Here is a 21,191-nt window from a genome sequence, read left to right as displayed (position 1 = left end):
AAGACCGGCGCCGAGAACTCAGAACAAACAAAGCAAACGGAGCAGAGCTGCAACTCAGTTAAACATGTAGTGGATGAACTGCAACAGGAAGGCAACGGTAGTTAGTTCTCTGGCTGCTCCTCGACGGGCAGAACGTGGCTGCTGGTGACGACCTCGTCCTTCGCTCGAGTCCTCTCTGAGGGCTGGACGTCTAAAAGCAACGACAAGACAGATGTTCACTTTTACAGTTCAGAGGATGCTTGAGAGCCGGAGGAGCTACTCCAGGTATACAGAAAAAAATGTGAAAAAAGAGAAAATAAGTATAACTTAAGAGATCTTTAAAAGACCAAAATTCAGGACAAAATTAGTGGAACGTTGTGTTTCTGTAAAAGGTATCAGTTTATGGAACAATCAAAGCCAATCAAGCCAAAGAATGCAAATCAAACATTACATTTAAAACAATAATAAAAGCCAGTTTGAAATATCAGAAATATCATGATAATTGTTGTTAGGTGGGTTTTCTTTTTTTCCCTCTCTTTTTAGCACCATCATATTTTTTTTCTTAGAATAAAAAAAGAATACGACTATCTGTGTTTGACAAAAGCTATTTTGTGTTATTTTATTTGTTGTAGTTTTTTGTTTTTTTATTACGTTTATTGGAAAGTGTTTTTTTTTTTTTTTTTAAATTGCGTAATTTGTAATTTTTTTATAATTACATTAATTGAAATTTGATTGCTTAGGAAAAAGGGACAGATAAAATAAGCTTAGTCTTCTTTCTGTTCCCTTTCATTCAAGGAAATAGATTTGTTGTAATTATATTGAGCTGTTTTATTTTTCCTTTAATGAATGAAATAAAGAATAAATAAAAGGTCACACTCAAAACCCGCCGAAGCTTTATGAAAGGAAAAGCACCACAATCATGAACTTCTGGGAATCTGGGAGGTTCAAATCGAGCAATTTAATGCTGCAGAAACTCTTCGGTTTCGCCATCGCCTCTGCCATGATGTCCTGGGAAACTGAGATGTTTCATGGCTGCTGATAAACATGTTACGAGAGACGAAAACCGTGAAGTCCAGAGTCACTTTGGCTGGTTTTTGGTAGATACGGAGACGAGAGCCAATGAAAGCTAAACACTTCCTAAAAGTGATTAAATATTCCTTCAAACCAAACTGATATCTGATGTTGAAAAGCGTGTCTGTGTTGCTTTGAATGGCTGAAAACTCAGAAAATGTTGAAAGACATTATTCTTAATTCTTAAAAGGTTGTATCTTGCTGCTGCCTGCACCATGAACCTCTTTGAAGAGAGTGAAATCATGACGACTGCAACGATTCATTCCCTTTCAGGGATCAATAAAGTATTTTGAATTGAATTGAATTTGCATACAACAAAAATAAGTTTTTGTGTATCAGTTTGTGGAATTAAACTGGATTGTGGAAAGAATGTACAAACATAAAACAATTTAAGAAGAAATATAAAGAAATGGTTTATTTGAGGTAAAAAGTGAAGACTGTGTTTAAAGCAGCACAACGTAACTTTCAGCTTTTCTGAGTTTGGCGGCATCTTTTGGACAAAAGCGGTAGTGTTTTACCAGAAAAAACACTACGTTTCCCATGAGCACCACCGCGTACTGCCGGAAAACTCCTGTCCCGCCGCGTGCATTTGTTTTGAGAGAAGACGGGACGCTTTTCTGTTTCACCAAGTGAACAGACGGAACGCAAAAAAAAAGATGTTAAACTGCTGGAAAGGAAATGGAATTTACCGGGATACCTTAAACAAGGAAGCCAGGGAGCAGTATATGGAGAAAATAATGATTATTAACGGTCTGGATCCATATGAAATCCCTACTGAAGAATGGAGCTCCTCGTCGGAGCTGCACTCTTTAGAAGGATTTACTGCCGCAATTCTGCAGAACCACCGTCTTACTACCTTGTTTAGGAGTGTCTGGCAGCTGCTTTGGTAAATGTTTGACTCGCCATGTGTTTCAATAAATTTGTACAATAGTACAACATACAGTACATGTTTTGTATCCCTCTTACTTCTCTTTTCTTTTTTTTTGACTGCTATATTATGTTGAAGAGGCTCCGAGGCGTGAGCAATATTTTTGTTTTCCTCGTGAGATTATTTTTTTCCTCTGCAGCTACAAATAAGAGTTAATATTTTTTCCTCAACAAACTAGTTTTATCTGAAGATTGGGGTTAATTGCACCGCAGAGAGCTGGCCAGCAACTGCGTTTAGCTGGCGAAGTGGGGAATAAAACCCGTGTTTTGATCCGACCCGGTCTGTGTGAGTGTTTGTGGTTTACTGTGTGGAAGCCGGTGTTTGGTCGTTAAAGCCGCGATCCAACCGAGCCGACGACTCTTTTACTCTTTTAATTTGTTATCTCAGATAATTGGCCGGCCTCCGTGGTTCTGCCTCCGAGCAGGAAACTGGTGAAAAGTTAAACCATTAGCGATCTTTTCCCCACGTCTGTTGTGTGGAGCTGCTGCAGCCACAACGCAGCAACGGGTTACCAGCTTCTGCGGAGCTCTGCGCTCCACGCCCCGCCCATTTTCGTCTCGACTGTGAATCGGGAAGGAGGGGGAAGTGACGTATGCCGTAAAGCAGTCAAAGCCGTAAAAATGTGTAGTTTTTTAGTGTGGCAGGGTTCCTACCATGCTCCTCAAAGTTAAATAGTGCCAGTGAAGGCGATACAGACCCCTCAGATCATGACAGAGGTGTCATTAAACCTGTTGTAAGTTGATGTACCATCACACTGACTCTGGAAATAAGATATTAAGGTGGAAAAGTTACTTAGTGTCGCTTTAAAGATCACCAGCTGTGTGTGTTCTGGTATTGTCATGTTGTCTTTGTATGTTTATATACTTAGATATACGTATTATATTTATATCATAGTTATATTATATTTATATCATATTTATGATAGAGCTTACATCTTGTATCAAAACAGGTTATTTTAGTAAAAATGACATATTTATACAAATTAGTGTATAGTATAAAAAATAAATAGACATAATTTTTAGTTTAGTTGTGGAAAAGGGGGTGGGATTAAATAAGTTTATACTTCCTCCGACTCCTTTTTGAAGATGTAACTTGAAATGTGTTTTGATGTTGTTTTTCTTTATGTGGTGGAATGCCCACCTGTATTTGTTTTGTTGCATTTGTTTTGTCTTTTTTCTTGTTTTTTAAAAATAAACTAAAAAAAAAATAAAACCTGAAGTCAGAATTACTTAAAGGTGACCTGTTATGGCATCTAATACCTATTTTAAACAGGCCTTGAATGTCTTAAAAACAAGCTTTTGATTTTTTTTGCTAAATATATTATAAATTAAGTCTCTAAGCCATGTCTTTGGGTGCTTTCACACCTGTCCCGTTTGGAGCAGTTGTTCCAGAACAGGGAGCGTTTCCCCCTAAAGATCGATTAATTTGGTATATATGAACACAGCAATTGCGCTCGGATGCGGCAAAAAAAAAACAAGCAAGCCGAGATATCCTAGGAGAGGCTTTCTCGGCCTGATTCCATTCGAGACGTGCTGCCGCGGTGCAAGGAGAAGAGTCGGTGCAGCCTCCACCACCTTCTCTCCTATTGGACGTGCCGAGATGTCGTCCCAGCGCGGCACGGTGAAATTAAACAATGTTCAATTCGGGCAGCGCAAACCCTGCGGCAGGCGGCCTCTCGTCCGCCGCAGAACGGTCGCACATAAATGAATGGGAAAGGCGGCGGCGGTCTGCGCTTTGCGCCCTCTCTGTGAAAGGGCCGTGTTGTTTATCCCGGGGTGCGGAAGAGGAAACTCCTTCCGCGTTAATTTCTGACCAATCAAAGAACAGCTGGTTCGCGCATGGCATTTGTTAACAGCTTTGAACCGCTACAGACGTTTGCCTTGTGAACACAAACCCCACAAACGAGAAACGAAACAACTGTATCGATTTAGCCCCTGAATCGGAACAAAACAAACAGGCCACAGGTGTGAAAGCACCCTTAATCTACCCCGTTTCTAACCTCATTATCTATGCAGGATTCTGAGTGGGCGGGGCTATGATCATGAGGAACTGTGCTGATTAGCTGCTTAAATGACGCGATACACCGCTACGAAAAAATGGTGGAAGCTCCGGCCGGCGGAGTTAGTTGTGGGCTTGGTTTCACGCATTGCTCCCGACGTTACATAACGACAGGAGCAGAATCTGAACGGCTCGTAGATCCACATCACACTGGACGGCTCATCCGGGCGGCTGTACAGACACTGCAGAATTTGGTTGCTTTCCTCCTTCTCTGAGTTGGCAGGCTGAGTGGAGACCACTTTATATATGTTAAAGCAAGATAAAACGTGTTTTTCATAATAGGCCCCCTTTAAATCCATAAGTCCGTTCAAGTGGACTCATCCGTTGTAAAACTATCATCTCAATCAGATCAGTGTTATAGTTTATAAATACAAAGCGTGCAAGAACTCACCTGAACTGTCCTCAGCAGGCCGTGAGTTTTCCTCTGACAGCCCAGCGTCCCTGAGGTTCTGGGGGGGGGGGGCACAGCAGTTATTATTTAAGTAAATCTGCAGCTCAGTCATCACTTTTCTATATTTACCTTTAGTTCAGTCTCCGTGTCTTTCTGAGGGTGTTGTTTAACGTCGTCAGTCTGTGTTTCTCGTGAGTCTGACAGAAAAGAAAGAGAACAAGAATAAACGAGAAGCATGTGGTCGACAGAAATCTACTTTATACGATATAATATTTGTGAAGATTCTGTGACCTCACCGTCAGAGGTGTTGGCTTCCTCTGGCTCCGTGGTTTCAGGGGCCTCAGAGGCTTCAGAGGCTTCGGGGGCTTCAGGGGCCTCAGAGGCTTCAGGGGCCTCAGAGGCTTCAGGGGCCTCAGAGGCTTCAGGGGCCTCAGAGGCTTCAGAGGCTTCGGGGGCTTCAGGGGCCTCAGAGGCTTCAGGGGCCTCAGAGGCTTCAGGGGCCTCAGAGGCTTCAGAGGCTTCGGGGGCTTCAGGGGCCTCAGAGGCTTCAGAGGCTTCAGGGGCTTCAGCGTCCGGTCCGTCCTCTGCTTCTACGAGCTCCTCCGAGTCCACAGGCAGAAGTTTCTGCGCTGGAGCGACAGTTATCATGTTTACACTCGTTAGTAGTTAACCAAAAAGCACAGCTGAGCTCAGACTTCACCTTGGATTTTGATTGGTCGGTTAGAAGTGGGTGTGATACCTTGGAGAGTCTCTGCTGGACACGTCTCGATAACAAGACACTTGAGTTTTTCCAACAAAGCGGCCTAAACACGGAGCAACAGGATCCTCTCAGAGATGACGCGTGTTTGAGCTTCATTGTGGATAAAATTAAATAATCATACCATATCGATGCTGCAGTGTGGCTCCATATCAGCCGACAGAACTGCACAGAGGGAAAATAAAACACAGTTTTGGAGGAAAAAGCTCAGAATGTGTCCAGTCTGACGTGAAAGACTCGAGATGACGAACCAGAACGTGGCTCTTCGTGAAGGGAGGAGGCGTTGTCTCCGGCTGTCAGGTTGTGCTGAAACAGAGGATCACGTTAACTCCGGATTCTCCAGATTCAAACCTTCATGTTTGGAGCAGTTTGATCTTCATACCTTGTCAGGAATGAAAGCAGATGGCACGTCGCCCGCCTGGGGAACTTCTCCAGCTCCCACTGCAGCTCCTGAGAGGGTTTCTGTGAAGACAAAGCTGCGCATGAGCATCACCACAGCAGGTGACGGGTGCAGGAGTGACCCGGTGCAGGAGTGACCCGGGCTGGCCGTGCAGCTCGCTTTGAAAAACCTTCAACTGCTGGAAAATTTAACATTTCTCATTTCTAGTCTCATTAATCGAGTCACTGAAGGAAAACTGACTCACCACCTGATTCATTCTGGACCTACAAGAAAACAAAAAAGCACAATTTTAATATCACAAAATAAAATTAGTTTGAAAAAATGTTCAACGGATTATCTAATTAATCAAATGGATACGATACGTCTTAATGAAAGTATTAAACTAACGTTAAAAAAAATAAAATAAAAGTCTTCAGTGTCCAGAACAGTATCTGACCTCATCTGCGTCCTCAGCCAACGCCTCACACGGATCCTCTGTAACATCTGGACCAACATCTGCTTCACATAGATCCTCTGTAACATCTGGACCAACATCTGCTTTACATAGATCCTCGGTAACATCTGGACCAACATCTGCTTTACATAGATCCTCTGTAACATCTGGACCAACATCTGCTTCACGTAGATCCTCTGTAACATCTGGACCAACATCTGCTTCACATAGATCCTCTGTAACATCTGGACCAACATCTGCTTCACGTAGATCCTCTGTAACATCTGGACCAACATCTGCTTCACATGGGTCCTTTGTAACATCTGGACCAACATCTGCTTCACATAGATCCTCTGTAACATCTGGACCAACATCTGCTTCACACGGATCCTCTGTAACATCTGGACCAACATCTGCTTCACATGGGTCCTTTGTAACATCTGGACAAACATCTGCTTCACACGGATCCTTTGTAACATCTGGACAAACATCTGCTTCACATGGATCCTCTGTAACATCTGGACAAACATCTGCTTCACGTAGATCCTCTGTAACATCTGGACCAACATCTGCTTCACATGGATCCTCTGTAACATCTGGACCAACATCTGCTTCACATGGGTCCTCTGTAACATCTGGACCAACATCTGCTTCACATGGGTCCTCTGTAACATCTGGACCAACATCTGCTTCACATGGGTCCTCTGTAACATCTGGACCAACATCTGCTTCACATGGATCCTCTGTAACATCTGGACAAACATCTGCTTCACATGGGTCCTCTGTAACATCTGGACCAACATCTGCTTCACCTGGGTCCTCTGTAACATCTGGACCAACATCTGCTTCACATGGATCCTCTGTAACATCTGGACCAACATCTGCTTCACATGGATCCTCTGTAACATCTGGACCAACATCTGCCTCACATGGATCCTTTGTAACATCTGGACCAACATCTGCTTCACATGGGTCCTTTGTAACATCTGGACCAACATCTGCTTCACATGGGTCCGTTGTAACATCTGGACCAACATCTGCTTCACATGGTTCCTCTGTAACATCTGGACAAACATCTGCTTCACGTAGATCCTCTGTAACATCTGGACCAACATCTGCTTCACATGGGTCCTTTGTAACATCTGGACCAACATCTGCTTCACATGGATCCTCTGTAACATCTGGACAAACATCTGCTTCACGTAGATCCTCTGTAACATCTGGACAAACATCTGCTTCACATGGATCCTCTGTAACATCTGGACAAACATCTGCTTCACGTAGATCCTCTGTGACATCTGGACAAACATCTGCTTCACATGGGTCCTTTGTAACATCTGGAGCAACATCTGCTTCACATGGGTCCTCTGTAACATCTGGAGCAACATCTGCTTCACATGGGTCCTCTGTAACATCTGGAGCAACATCTGCCTCAACAGACTTAAGAAAACAGGAGACCAGTTCGATCAACCCACCAAACAATCCAGCTGTGAGATCACCAGATGTTGCAGCTGATGTGGAAACTCACCGGGACAGAAGCCGTCTCTTCCTCTGCAGTCGCTGCTCCTCCATCGGTCGCTCCTCCATCCACACCTCCCTCTTCTACATCTGCTTCTGGGGGAAGAAAAGGGACAACGGTGACTCCAGGTCCACAGCAGCCGCCGCCGTGAGCCAGCAAGACGGGGGGAGGAGGCGTCACATCAACACTTCATCCCCTCGGTTCCAGTACCTGCGTCACCTGTTGAAAGGGTCTCGGCAACACAACAGCTCGGCTCTCCACCCTCGCTGTCCTGCACAGAAACAACATCAACCCAGACGCTGGGATTTAGGGACAGTCGGAGACTCAACTACAGCTGGGGCTGATGAAACCGTAACTATCGGTTAAAAAGAGGTCCGACGTTAAACCTTTACGACCGCTGGATATACTGGCCCGTGCTCGGAGAGTCTGCATCTGACTTCCTGTGGAGAAACTCAGAGCCCCAAAACATCCGACTCCAGTTCCTCCAGGTTTTAAATCCTGTCAAATCTCCCCAGAAAGTCGACCAGAACTTGATTGTACCTGATTTGAGACGTCAGCTGCTGCATCTGTCGTCTCCTGTGCAGGAACACTTCTAGGAACCTGAACAAAATCATAAAACAGTCAAAAAGCTTTCATTTAGTCCACCTATGTTCCACCTCCTGATTAAAGGTGGTCATCAGCTTGTCATGTAGGACTGTTGATGACAGACCTTTGTATGAAAGTGTGTTAAAGCAGGAAAACAGACTCCGGCCCTCGAGGACCAGAATCCAGGATCCCAGATCTAAATGAAGTCTGAATTTACCATTTTCACTGCAGTTGTGGAGGAGCTCCGAGCAACAGGAACTTCTGTGTTAGCTTCTTCTCCAGATGGATCTGGGGAAGACAACGAATATAAAATGTTTGTTGATAACTGATTGCAAATTTGAATTAACATTCTTTCCGAGTCCTCGTTGGTGTATTTCTAGCAGCTTAACTCGCACCAGCAAGTACACTTCAACTGTGTTTAGCAGAAAAGGTGCTGCTTACCTGGATATTCCGGGACCTCACAGGCCGAGGTGTTGGCTTCCTCTCGGTCAGCAGCTTCAGGGTCCAGTTCATCCACCGCTTCTACAACCTTTTCTTCCAGCGGAGGGTCCAAGTCCTCTGATGAGGTGCTCCTCTTGGCGCCTTCGCCAGTGTCCTCCATCACAGTACAGACCAAGTACAACGTGTCTCCTTCGGTCTGATCGATGTCACCATCATCACCTTCAGTCCTCACACTGGCGGGGGTTTTAGACGTGTCCTCTACGGAAACAGGCTCCTCCTTTGTGGACTCGATGGCAACATGGACTACAGAGAACTCGCTCTTTGGATTACTTGCCAACGTTGAGGCGTCACCGGCTGCGAGTGGATTGGAGAGCTTCTCCATGATGTAGATCTCAGCGTCCATATGAGGATGCTCCTGCTGAGGTTCTTCTTCTGCGGTTGTGTCAGGCTGCAGCGTAGGTTCAGCTGAAGCCGAGTCGGTCACGTCCTCTCTGGTGAAGCTCCTCCACCAGGCTTTCATTGCCTCGTTTATCACCTGGCCTTCGTGCTCCAACTGCACAAAACAGACAAGCGTCTCCTCAGTTCTTGCTAGTCTTGTGACAGTGAGCTGCAACAGCTTGTCCAATGTGAGCGAGCACAGCTGATCTGTGGCACCGTCATCCCAGGATCCACACGAGGCATCAAAGCCCTCGAGCTTGCACAGAAACGCCTGCGGGGCAATGTCCGCCAGGAGAGGGGGCATTTCTCTCACGTCCCCGATGCTGACGTGGGACTCGTTTCCGTAGTCCACGAACAGAACCGACACATTTTTTCCGTCCCTGCAGATGACCACTGCACGATACCACAGCTGGTCGTCAGAGAAGAGGGCGACGCAGCTTCTCCCGGGCAAGAGATCATCCGGATCGATGTGATTGCCATCTGCTTCTCCTCCTATTTCTGAAACACTATATGTTATCTTATCAAGTTCAGCTGAACTGGCAGACTGACACCAGAAGGTCTGAGCATCGTTAATGTTTGTGATGTAGACCTCAAGCTGCTGTCCCTCTGAGAAGTTCTTTTGCGGGTGGCAACGTACAGAACCCGGCTTCACTGGTGTCTCCTCTGCGTTTCCTGCCTCTTGCCTGATACCAAAAACCTGGCCGGGCTCCTCCTCCACGTCTTTCTCCGAGATGACTTCAGGACCTCCAGGAGGAACCTTACAAACCACACCGACTTCGCCGTCTCCAAGCTCCACCTCCCACATAGATCCCACCTGCTTGATGAATTTGCATGTGAGCACCTTTTCTCCACTGCTCCCGATGTCCTCCATGAACGCCGACAGCACCCCCGGATCGAGCACTTCCTCCTCCCCGCGGGCCGCAGCATCTCTCAGCATGCAGTGTGTGCTGTAGACGGGCAACTGGACCAGAGACTCCTGGAGTCTGCTCAGTTTGGAAACCGGTGCCATCGCTTTATTTCCAAAATCGATAAATTCAACGAGAGCCCTTTCACTGCCGTGGATCTCGTCTACGACTGCTCGGTACCACGAGGAATCCTCCGTGAACTCTGCTTGAATCAGGTCCCCTGGATGCAGGTCTTGGATGTCAACGGCTTTCAGATTCAAAGTCGATTGTGGATCATTGAGCTTTTCCACCAGAGAGAACAAGTCATCCTCCTCATCGACGCGCTGCACATAGAAACTTAGCGGGCTGTTGCAATGTGAGACGTAAACTTCCACTTCCATGTCGGGAGCGATGTGCTTCGAAAGCAGGTCTGTGAGTTTAGGGAGTTTCTCAGCAACGTTTTCCCTTTTGGATTCTGGCCGAGACGGGTATGATGTTGGGTGCTTGGTTTTAGGGTGGAGGTTCTCTTTAGCCGGTTTCACTTGAGCATCACCTGAACCAGCATTTGGCCCGGTTCTTTGATGTGGAGGTACATACGTCTCCAGAGGAGGATGTCTGGTCTTATGGCTGTTTTCAGTGTTGTGTTTGTGCTTCTGAGCAGAATGTCGAGTCACATTAGTGGATCTCTTCTCCGCCCAGGGTTCGGAGGCGGACGTATTCTTCTTCGGGGCTAGTTTGTGGTCTTTATCATCTGGTTTGGGGAAGTTCCTCTGTGTTTTTTGCATAAGATTTTCTGAAGTCTCGAGAGCTCTCGGGCTCTCGAGAACAACCTGCTCTTTTACTTGCATCTCAAGCTGGAACGTTTTCTTGATTTTTGCGTTGATCTGCGTACTTCCATGGTAAAGCTCAACCAGTAATTTCCCAGCAGGCTCTCTGGCCACGATGAGCGCTCTGAACTCGCAGTCTTTCACCGCCCTCTCAAACCAGCTGTTCACCTCGCTGTGAACGTCGGCTGGGATGTCTGAGAGGGCACACACCACAGCTTGTACGGGTGCCGACATGATTTCATTCGCTTCTTTGGGAATTGGGAGCAAGTCCGATTGGTCCACCTTGATGGTGTCCCCATAATCTACGAAGTGGACCAGTATTGCCGGCTGGACGGACTTGATCTGAGCCCTGTACCACTTCCCGTCAGTATATCTCGCAAAGCACAAAGTTGCAAGGGCTTTTGGAAGCTTGACCTTCTCAAGCTGGTGACAAAGACTGTTTACCTTCATGTTCAGATCTTTCATCGCGTCAGCATTCCTGTCGAGATGGCAGTAGAAGAGGCCGACGTTGTTCACACACGTCACAGTGACTCGTTCCTCCGTCCCAGTTTTGACGTTGTGGGTCGAGTAGAAGTACGAGTTCAGGCGGAAAGACGACACAGCGCGTTTCACGGGCGGTACGTTTATGGTGAGACGGGCCAGACTCGCGCAGATACTCTCGAAGGGAGTCTCCAGATCCACGACGTTGTAGAGGATCTTCTTCTCGCTGTACATGACGGCATACACGGTGCACTTCAGAAGCACAGACTTGGTTGTAGCAGTGTCCACAAAGGTTTGGAACTTTATCTTTGCTTCCTCGGCCCAGTCGCTGGTAGCGGCAACAACGTTTATCAGACTGCATCTGAACGCTTGGCCATGCAGATTGAGGAATTCTGGGGAGATCTTCCTCAGATCGTAGAAGGAGACCGTCTCCGTCTGCCCGTAGTCAACAAACAGCACGTCCACGTAAGGGGTTTCATGCTGGCAGACGACAAGGGCTCTGTACCAGATTCCACTGTCAGGGTGTCGAGCTACACAAGCGGTGTCTACTGGGGGCTGGAACTCGCTGCCGGTGTAGTAGCTCTGCAAGTCCTGCATGAGCAATCTCAAGCGCCAGGTGTTTTGTACCAGTTGGCACCAGAAGTCGTTTGGGCCTTCGGTGTGGGACACGTTGACATCCAGGATACTTCCAGTAGGAAACATTTGCTCTTTATAGGTCGGAGCACCACTTTCATTGCTGAAAAGACCAACTTTGCTTTTGGCTTTGAAAGAGGTTTCCGTTTTGTTATGTTCTGTGGGTCTTGCAGCAGCAGCATGTTCTGGAGGAGACGTAGTGGCAGCCTGCGTGAGGGTTTTGAGTTTGGGAGGTTTCTGCATCTTAGCCTTTTCAGCATAACCAGAACTACACATCAGAGTGCCGACGTCCTTCCCACCCTGAGCTTGCGGATCAATAAGTGTGACGACATAGCTGTCGCTATATTTTGCCTTCACTTGTACATTCAGATCTTTATCTGTGACTGCGTCGATGAAAAAGTCAGACGCGCTTTGACTCCACCTCCCATCTATTGGTGCGACACCTTCCAGGCTGCATTTCAGTGCCACTTTGGGCAGCTTTCTGAGTTCTGGAGGAAGGGTCCGAAGGTCGCCCCTGTCAACCACTTCGGTGTTTCCATAATCAACGAAGAACACGCTGACTTGTGCATCTCGGACTCCAGTCACAGTTGCTCGGTAGAACTCGTCATCGTCTGCCTTCGCAGCGCAGAAAAACCCAGGAGTTGGATTTCTCACCACGTGCATGTTCACTGAATCTTTGTATAGATGGCTAATACTATCCTGAAGGTCATCCAATTCTTTTGTGTACTTCTCAGTGTGAATCCAAAACTCTGACGGGCTGGATACGTGCTGAACAACTGAGAAGTGTGAGGAATTCACCAAGAGCTCTTCATGGGGAGGCACTTCGGCTAGACTTTTCCTTCCTTTCTCTTCCTCAGACTGTCCGGACGTCAACATGTTTCTTTCTTTTTCACCTGGAATCTGGCAATTGTACGCGGTGCTTCGGAGGGCAAAGTCCACGTACGCGTTATCCTGCTTCAGCAAACAGCCATCCTTGGAACCAAACAAGTGGTTTATGTTTGTGTTGTCGTCGCCGTAGAGTGTGATGTAGTAAACTCCCTCGGAGATGCTTTGATACTCAAATTTGGCAATCACCGTCTGGAAGAGCAGGAGGGACCGGAGGAGCTCGATCTGGCTGGTCGTCCATCCGACCCCTTTGTCAAGGACTCCATGGAGGGAGCAGATGTACGTGACGACTGGCAGCCTGAAGAACTCTGGTGCCAGAGGCCGGACGTTCTCCAGAGGAATTACCTGCTTCATCCCATAGTCAACATTCAATACTTCCACCACTTTACTGGTTGGGAAAACCTGCTGTAGGACCGAGCGGTACCAGCTGCCATTGCTTCCTCTTGCCGCACATGGAAATCCAATCATTTCGGGGGTTATGATGCAACTCGACATCCTGCTCTCGCAGTTCTGTGTGATCTGCTCTGTGAGCTTCTGCAGTTCTCGCGAGAAGACCTTCAACTGGCAAAAAATCCTCTGTGGGTTCGTCACCTCTGTCACGATCACGGTCTCTGCGGTTCCTTCTGACAGCTCTGGGTACAGGAACACTTCCTTCTTGTTCAGTCGTTCACGTGGTTCACACGTTTCCACGGGGAACGGCATGATCTCTGGAGAACCGTCAGTTTCAGGGTGGGACTTGAGCGACTTGAAGACACAGCCCTTAAAGTCGAGAGGAGACACCTTCTTTGCTAATCCCATCTCATACATTTGGTCGGATATGGAGGGGATGTGCAGGAGAAATATTCTGTTCTGCATCAGCACATCTTGCACATGTGCCATCACAGATTTTCCAGTAAGAGATCTCAAAAATTCAAGAGCTATTGGGGACCATCTTTTGTCAGGGAAGACTGATAACACATTGGCCAGCACACAAAACTCCACTTCAGGAGGCATCTGAAAATGGTCTCTCCTACCCCATGCCAACTCTCTTGTGGTAGCGGTGTATCTAATCCCTTTGTCAATGAGGAACACGGCGTATTTTAAGGCATTTCTTGACACTACGCGAGCTCTGTACCAGGTGCCACCTATCTGAACCAAGCACTGGTCTCCAGGATCTCCCTCCAAGTCTTTAAATGCAGCTCCTGGTGACTGGATGCTTTTGAACAGGCGCTCGTAATCTGCTAACCTCTCCTGACTGAATTTCCCCCAGAACTCCACCAGCACACAAAGGGGATGCAGGTGGACTCTGGTTATGTGAACGATTACTTCTGATCCTTTCGTAGGAAGTCCCGGGACTGAAGACATTCTGGTAGTTTCATGAATCCCAGCTGCCCATGACACTGAAAAGAAGGCTGGATTTTCCCTGTAAAACATAAAAGCACACAGAGACAAAAGTGAGTCAGGACCTGCTTGGATCAAGTACTCAGATCTGGACCAAATAGCACAAAGTTACTCATCAATTGAAGGGTTTCCTTAATATGACACATTAATGAAACAAACATTCTGTTCAGTTCAGTCTTCTTTTTTTTGGTACGTCATCAAAAGACTTCAAGGTCTGATCATTAAAATACCATGACTGGCATCCAGGGGCAGTTTCTTCTGAAGCTGTTGCCTCCCGTCAATCAAAGTAAGACTCCAGAGGAAGAGACAGAAGATGGAGAAGAAAGCAAAACATACGTTTTCCATCGGTGGACGGTCTGCTTCGAGCTCTGTCAACCACCATGAAAGGGCCTTTTGTCATATGAAACTCAAAAATGTGTCAAATGTCAAAACACTGGTTCCGCTTCCAACTTTTTAAAAAACACAAAAGTAATTCAATAATTTTTAAGATTTTATATGCCCCGTCCACCCAAAAAAGGCCCTTTTTTGACTTTTCACACATTGAAAAGTTACAAAAGTCAAGTGGTTATGTCTTGTGTGATCTTTACGACAAAATAAATAATTTATCCTTTTAGCAGTAGACTTGTAGTTCTCAAGACCGGTTTCAAGACCACTTTTTTGTGGTCTAGGTCTTGCATCTGATTTAATGTTTTGGTGCATCTGCATGTGTGTCTGTATTTAATTACAGTATTTTGTTTACAACGGCCTTGTTTGAATAAATATATGAATAATATTTGATATCGTTGTGATTGATTAAGCATCAGGTCCCTTTCAGTGATGCTGATATTTGGTATAATCTGATTACTATAATGGTAAATAATGTAGGTTCAAATAAGTAATTGTATCTTTAATATTTAAAATTCAGGTCTCATCTCCAAATTAAGTCCAATTTAAATCAGTAACATTTACCAGGGCTTAAAGTTAGGGCTGGGCGATATATCGAGTATAGCCGATGTATCTCGGCTTCTACTCTGTGCGATGTACAAAATGACTCTATCGTGCATATTCGAGTATAAATTTTCACGCATTTTGCTTTTAGCCGCGGGCATTAAATGACAGACTTTTCTCGCTCTCTCGTCTCGTCTCTCCTTCTCTGAGACATAAAACAAGCGCACCCTGTTACACATGTCAGTCACGTGCTGTCGTGTGTGCATTATCATTGGCCCCCGACCAGCTGCTGGTGTCGGCGCTGCTGTCCGGGACCGCCGGTCACTTCCACCCCGCTTTAACTTTACTTTGACTTTCCCAGACTCGGCCTGTTTGCGCTGTGAGCTCATCTGCGCGGTTGCTACGCGCGGCGGACTCTTTTCAAAGCTAACCGGTTTAGTAAAGACGGGAGGGGATGTTTTCTCCTTGCACGACGCGAACGGCTCTCCGGAGAGCCGAGGAGCCGCTTAGCGCGACACGCGCAGCCGAGCCTTTAGGCTGATTTATGGTCCCGCGTTACACCAACGCAGAGCCTACAGCGTAAGTGCGCATCGCCGCATACCCTACGCCGTAGGTTCTGCGTCGATTTAACGCGGAACCATAATTCAGGCTTTTCTCTTCCAGAACTGAGAAACGTCATCTAGTGTTGCTTAAATGTGGCCACATGAAATCAATCACTATCATTGAAACAAAGTCAAACAAGACTATATGACGTCATATTTCTAACAATAAGTGAAAATGATGCAAAGTAAAGGAGGAGAGGATGAAACATTGCAGTCCCTGCACCTACAATTTAATATAAAGGTGCTCTAAGGGGCCCCTGCTGCTCAGAGCAGCTCATCCTGGTAAAACCAGGTAAAACCAGGTAAAACCAGGACCAGAACTGGTTCTTAGCAGATGTTCTTCCTCTGGAGTCAGAGAGATGCAACGTGCACTTTCTATTTTGAAATTACACTTTCTATGTTTGTGCCACTCACTGCTTAGTAACTGTTTAATAAATACAGTTTTGGAAAATTTGACTTATTCCCCCTTTTTGCATGAAAGTTTAAAATGATCATATATTAATGCAGTATGAACAAGAATGTTTTAATGTAGACATATAGAATTATCATACTGGTGTTAATGTAGGCATCAAAGTGTTAATTCAAGGCTAAGGCAAAATATCGAGATATATATCGTGTATCGTGACTAGGGCTGTTCGATTTTGCCGAAAAATAAAATCTCGATTTTATTCTCTCAAAATCCGATTTTCGATTACGATTATTTTGTGAATTGACAAAAGGCAAAGAAAAGATTTCAAATATGCTGTTTTTTTATTGAACATTTGCCCCATTGGGCTTTAAGTGCAAACTTTGCTCTTATTAAACCAAAAATGAATGAATAAAGTGCAAAACTCTGTAAAATAAGTTGAAAAAAAGTTTTAAAAAATATAATAAAATATAAAGTTTTATCTCTGAAAAAAAAATCAGCACTTGCAAACATACAGTAAGTTATATTTCCAATTAAATAAAACAAGACATTTTCTAATTAAACTAAACTGGGTCTTTGCATGCTAAATAATAATGCAACCCATGAAGGAGGTAGAGGTGTGTAATGTCAGTCATTACATTTGCTATTCACATTTGCAAGTTTTTTGCAAGGAACACGAGCCGGTCTACCGCATCTGGCTTGAGGGATGCCCGGTGGCATGTTACAACGCCCCCTCCTACACTAAAGAGCCTCTCCCATGGGGCACTTGTCGCAGGTATTGAGAGGTATTTCCATCTAGAGTTGTCCCGATCCGATCACGTGATCGGAAATCGGGGCCGATCACGTGATTGCAGACTCGATCCGGACTCGGACGTTATGAGCCGATCAGGAATCGGATATATATATATATATATATATATATCAGGGTTTCCGTTGTCCGGTAATTGCCGGACTTTGTCCGGTAAAATATGCCGAAATCCGGTATTTTATAATCTCTCCGGTCAAAATGTCCGGTGAAAATACTCACTGGCGCCGACATCCACGTGTGCGTTGATTTATGGTTCCGCGTCGCACCGACGCAGAGTGTACAGCGTAGGGTTCGCGGCGACGCGCACCCTACGCCAGACCCTACGTTGAAGGCTCTGTGTTGGTGTGACGCAGAACCATAATTCCGGCTTAAAAGTAAACAACATGCGCCCAAGTACCCGTGCATGACAGGCAGACACACACGGGGAGAAGAGACAATTTCTTTAATTTTTATTTTTTTTAAAAACGTTATCCTTATGAACGCAATTGTTATATAGGGTAGTCCAACTTTCCTTATTTTAATCAGAACACTTTCTTTTTTCCTCTTCGGCGTGGAGTAGTGGGCTTGGAGCGGCAGCCATCGGTTAGTTTTTTCTTTTTAGATCCGATGCTTTGCGTAGATGGTGGCTTCCGCAACTTTCAGGCGCTTTTTCTGCGCAAGCAAGCTTTATAGATGAGGCCCCAGGACTGAAGCGGAGCTGCGGCGCCGACATTATGGTCCGCGTCGCGGAAGGCTCTGCGTTGGTGTGACGCGGGACCATAAATCAACGCACACGTGGAGTAGTGGGCTCGGAGCGGCAGCCATACACCGCATGCGCGCAGAGCACGCCTGTTTGTTTTGAAGCTGAAGCAGCCCTATGCTAAAAAAAAAAAAAAAAGAAAAAGAAAAGAAATTTTTTTTATACTGACTTAAGAATGTTCAAGCTGCCTACCTCCTATGTGCTCAGTTTACAGTACACATGTTAAAATATAATAAAAGGGTCATCCTGCATAATTTTCTTTTCTCTTCTTCATTTTTTATTGTTTTATAAAAGTATCGGATCGGGACTCGGTATCGGCAAGTACTCAAAATCAAAGGACTCGGACTCGGACTCGGGGGCAAAAAAACCTGATCGGGACATCCCTATTTCCATCAATCATTAATATGGTATCAATCATTAATATGTGTGCAGACAAGGTAAAAAATAAATAAATAAATAAATAAATAAATAAATAAATAAATTTAAAAAAAAAAGTGAAAAATCGATTTTACGATTTTCACGTTTTAACATCGTTCTAATTACATAATCGCGATTACAATTTAAAATCGATTAATCGAACAGCCCTAATCGTGACATGGCCTAAAAATATCGAGATATTAATAAAAGGCCATATCGCCCAGCCCTACTTAAAGTTAAAAAAATTCCTGAGCCTGAATTTTTTTTCCGGGAGCAGGGGCACATGCGCTCGGCAATTTGGCAAGTAACAAAAATTACATCGTTTGAATATTATTTTCCTTTTCACTATGGATGCTTTTGATATCAACTTTCGCTAGTTGTCATTGTGTTTGAAAGGGTATAAGATGACCTACAATCTAAAATATGAATATGTTAAAAGGTCATAATGTTATATGGGCAGGTAAAACTCAGGCAGGCTAATTACAGGGTTTTTCCTGCATTCAAAATTAGGAGGCGGCCGCCTCCGCCTAATTTCGTGCCGCCCCCAGCTCTCAAAACTCCGACGTCATGAAAATTGTTATTTTCTGGCAGGCGTTGGACTGGATGGATGTTATTTTTGACTGCAGTTGCAGCATTATGCCGCTGTGGAGGCGCTGTTTCAACGACAGTGCACCAGAAGAAGAAGACGAAATCTCCTTGTCCCTCTTGTATTAAAAATCGGCATCCTGGTTTTCCCTGGCTGTTCAAACAGGTAAATATTGTTTCTTTTGCATCCGAGCATGTCTTGAATATTTGTCTTATATCCTGGCCGATATGGTACTTTAAAAAGCGACCTCGCGACCAGGAGAAGCAAGAGTGCAGGTGAAACAGTACAATTAACGTTACAGGTAATTAAAAAAGTCATAAATCATGTTACCGACGAGATGCCGCAATTTTGTCAGGGCTGAAAGTAGTGCACAAATATGCATGAAAGGTGATAGCAAGAGTCAGAGTGCAGGACGAGTTGTCGAGGCAAGGATAACATTAAGGCAGATTTATGGTTCCGCGTTACACCAATGCAAAGCCTACGGAGTAGGGTACGCGGCGACGCGCACGTAGGCTACGCCGTACTCTATGGCGTAGGCTCTGCGTTGGTATAACGCAGAACCATAAATCAGGTTTCAGTCAGTTTCCAAGTCATTAGGAGCATATCAACGCAAAGCCAACGTGTACGTGATTTCACATGACTTTTTATTCATCTTTACAGATCTTCTCAAAAACACAGAGCCAGTGGGTTTGACAAACTGTGGTTGAACCAATGTACCTGCTCAGGTTTACTTAATGCATTAATTGTTTTGTTTAAGGTGAAGACACCTCTGCGCAGCAGACTGCAGGAGAGGCACTTGGATGTCTGTTGTAATGTTATCTGGTTTTAGACAGGGGCCTGAAGGTTTATTACACAAAAATGCACTAAAATTGCCCTTTTTCAAAAGGGTGAAGGCTTCACAAATTACTTGTTACCGTCTGTACTAAGAAATAATGTATTACATGTGGCTCTTAGCTGGTCTCAATGCTCAAATTAACACATTTAAAAAGAAAACCAAACCTGTAAAATGGTCCTTTAGCAATTTACTGAATTTCAAATCATGGACGCTAAGATGACGTCACAATCACCAGAAATGACTTTGTAACTGTGAACATTTACGAGTTTTAAGTTTGTAAAAGAGCTAAAAAAGTCTAACCAAAACTTTATTTGGAGGTAAAAAGTGTTAAACTTTGAGGTTTTAAAACGAATCTCTGGGTCATTTAAAGTTTAGTCAGTTTATCGCCGAACATCTGTTCGACTGTCAACATTTAAACAACTATTGAGTTTTTCAATTAACTTGACTTCGGTGAAAACTACATTTATTCGTATCTAGGGCAGCTTTGTTTAAGTTGGTTACGCATTTAGCAAGTTTAAACATTACAAAGGCACCGACTGGTTATATTATGGGAGGAAGTTAACATTAAAATAATAATAACATCAAGTTATCTGAAAATGAGTCAGTCGGTGTTAACTCACCGTTTTCCCTCCTTTGAGTCCAGCTATAGAGGTAAAAGAGCAGCCTGACTTCAGCTTTGACCGTCGAATAAAGGCTTCACAAAACAACAACAATCTTTTTCTAAGTCTTTCATACCTAAGAAATAATGTTATCTGGTTTTAGACAGGAACCTGAAGGTTTATTACACAAAAATTGCCCTTTTTCAAAGGGTGAAGGCTTCACAAATTACTTTTTGCTGTCTGTACTAAGAAATAATGTATTACATGTGGCTCTTAGCTGGTCTAGACTCTCAAATTACCACATTTAAAAAGAAAAACACACCTGTAAAATGGTCCTTTAGCAATTTACTGAATTTCAAATCATGGACGCTAAGATGACGTCACAATCACCAGAAATGGCTTTGTAAAGCCTGATTTATGGTTCCGCGTTAAAACGACGCAGAGCCTACGCAGTAAGGTTCGCGTCGCCGCGTACCCTACGGCGTAAGCTCTGCTTTGGTGTAACGCGGAACCATAAATCAGCCTTAACCGTGAACATTTACGAGTTTTTAAAAGAAAAAAGTTTGTAAAAGAGCTAAAAAAAATTGTTTCACCACGAGGTTTTAAAACGTATATCTAGTTCATTTACAGTTTAGTCAGTTTATCGCCGAATATCTGCTCCTGTTGACATTTAAACAAAAAATAAACAAACAATTGAGTTTTTCAATTAACTTGACTTCGGTGAAAACTACATGTATTTGTATCTAGGGCAGCTTTGTTTAAGTTGGTTACACATTTAGCAAGTTTAAACATTACAAAAGCACCGACTGGTTGTTTTATGGGAGGAACCTTTTATTAACATTAATGTGATAATTAAATGTTATCTCACCGTCGACCTCCAGCGAACCTCGTTGCCGCCGCGGCCCCGCTCTGGTCCCGCGCTAACTCCGCTCTTCCTCCGCTCTTCCCCCGCCAACACCGGGATCACTTATTATCGGGGTTTACGGGCTTTTCACGGCTGCTTTTCCTCTTCACCGTCGGCAGAATCGTTAGCTTTAGTTTATTCTGAAACGGTTTGACTGGAGCACGGACGTTAGTGACCGTTGTCGACTAACGGCAGCTCTTTCAAACGAATCACATGATCTTTTTTTTTTTCAAACACACTATTTTTTTTCTTTCCAAAATCCGGGAAATTGAAATTATT

The 21,191-nt window shown here is 44.7% G+C and overlaps 1 protein-coding gene across 1 annotated transcript; it reads right to left on the bottom strand.

Annotated features, from left to right (window-relative positions):
• Positions 1–4,679: 4,679 nt before the first annotated feature.
• tdrd6 (tudor domain containing 6) lies at positions 4,680–14,053 on the bottom strand. The gene is made up of 11 exons (XM_061746975.1): positions 8,563–14,053; positions 8,339–8,409; positions 8,077–8,136; positions 7,747–7,807; positions 7,546–7,631; positions 6,021–7,444; positions 5,567–5,660; positions 5,436–5,490; positions 5,309–5,349; positions 5,167–5,230; positions 4,680–5,056 (listed from the first exon to the last, which is right to left on the bottom strand). The coding sequence occupies exons 1-11, from the start codon at positions 14,051–14,053 to the stop codon at positions 4,680–4,682; spliced, it is 7,824 nt and encodes a 2,607-aa protein (XP_061602959.1).
• Positions 14,054–21,191: the final 7,138 nt, after the last annotated feature.

Source organism: Cololabis saira, chromosome 18, assembly GCF_033807715.1.
Source record: "Cololabis saira isolate AMF1-May2022 chromosome 18, fColSai1.1, whole genome shotgun sequence".
Classification (NCBI taxonomy): Eukaryota; Metazoa; Chordata; class Actinopteri; order Beloniformes; family Belonidae; genus Cololabis; species Cololabis saira.
This window is presented reverse-complemented; position numbering and strand designations above follow the sequence as displayed.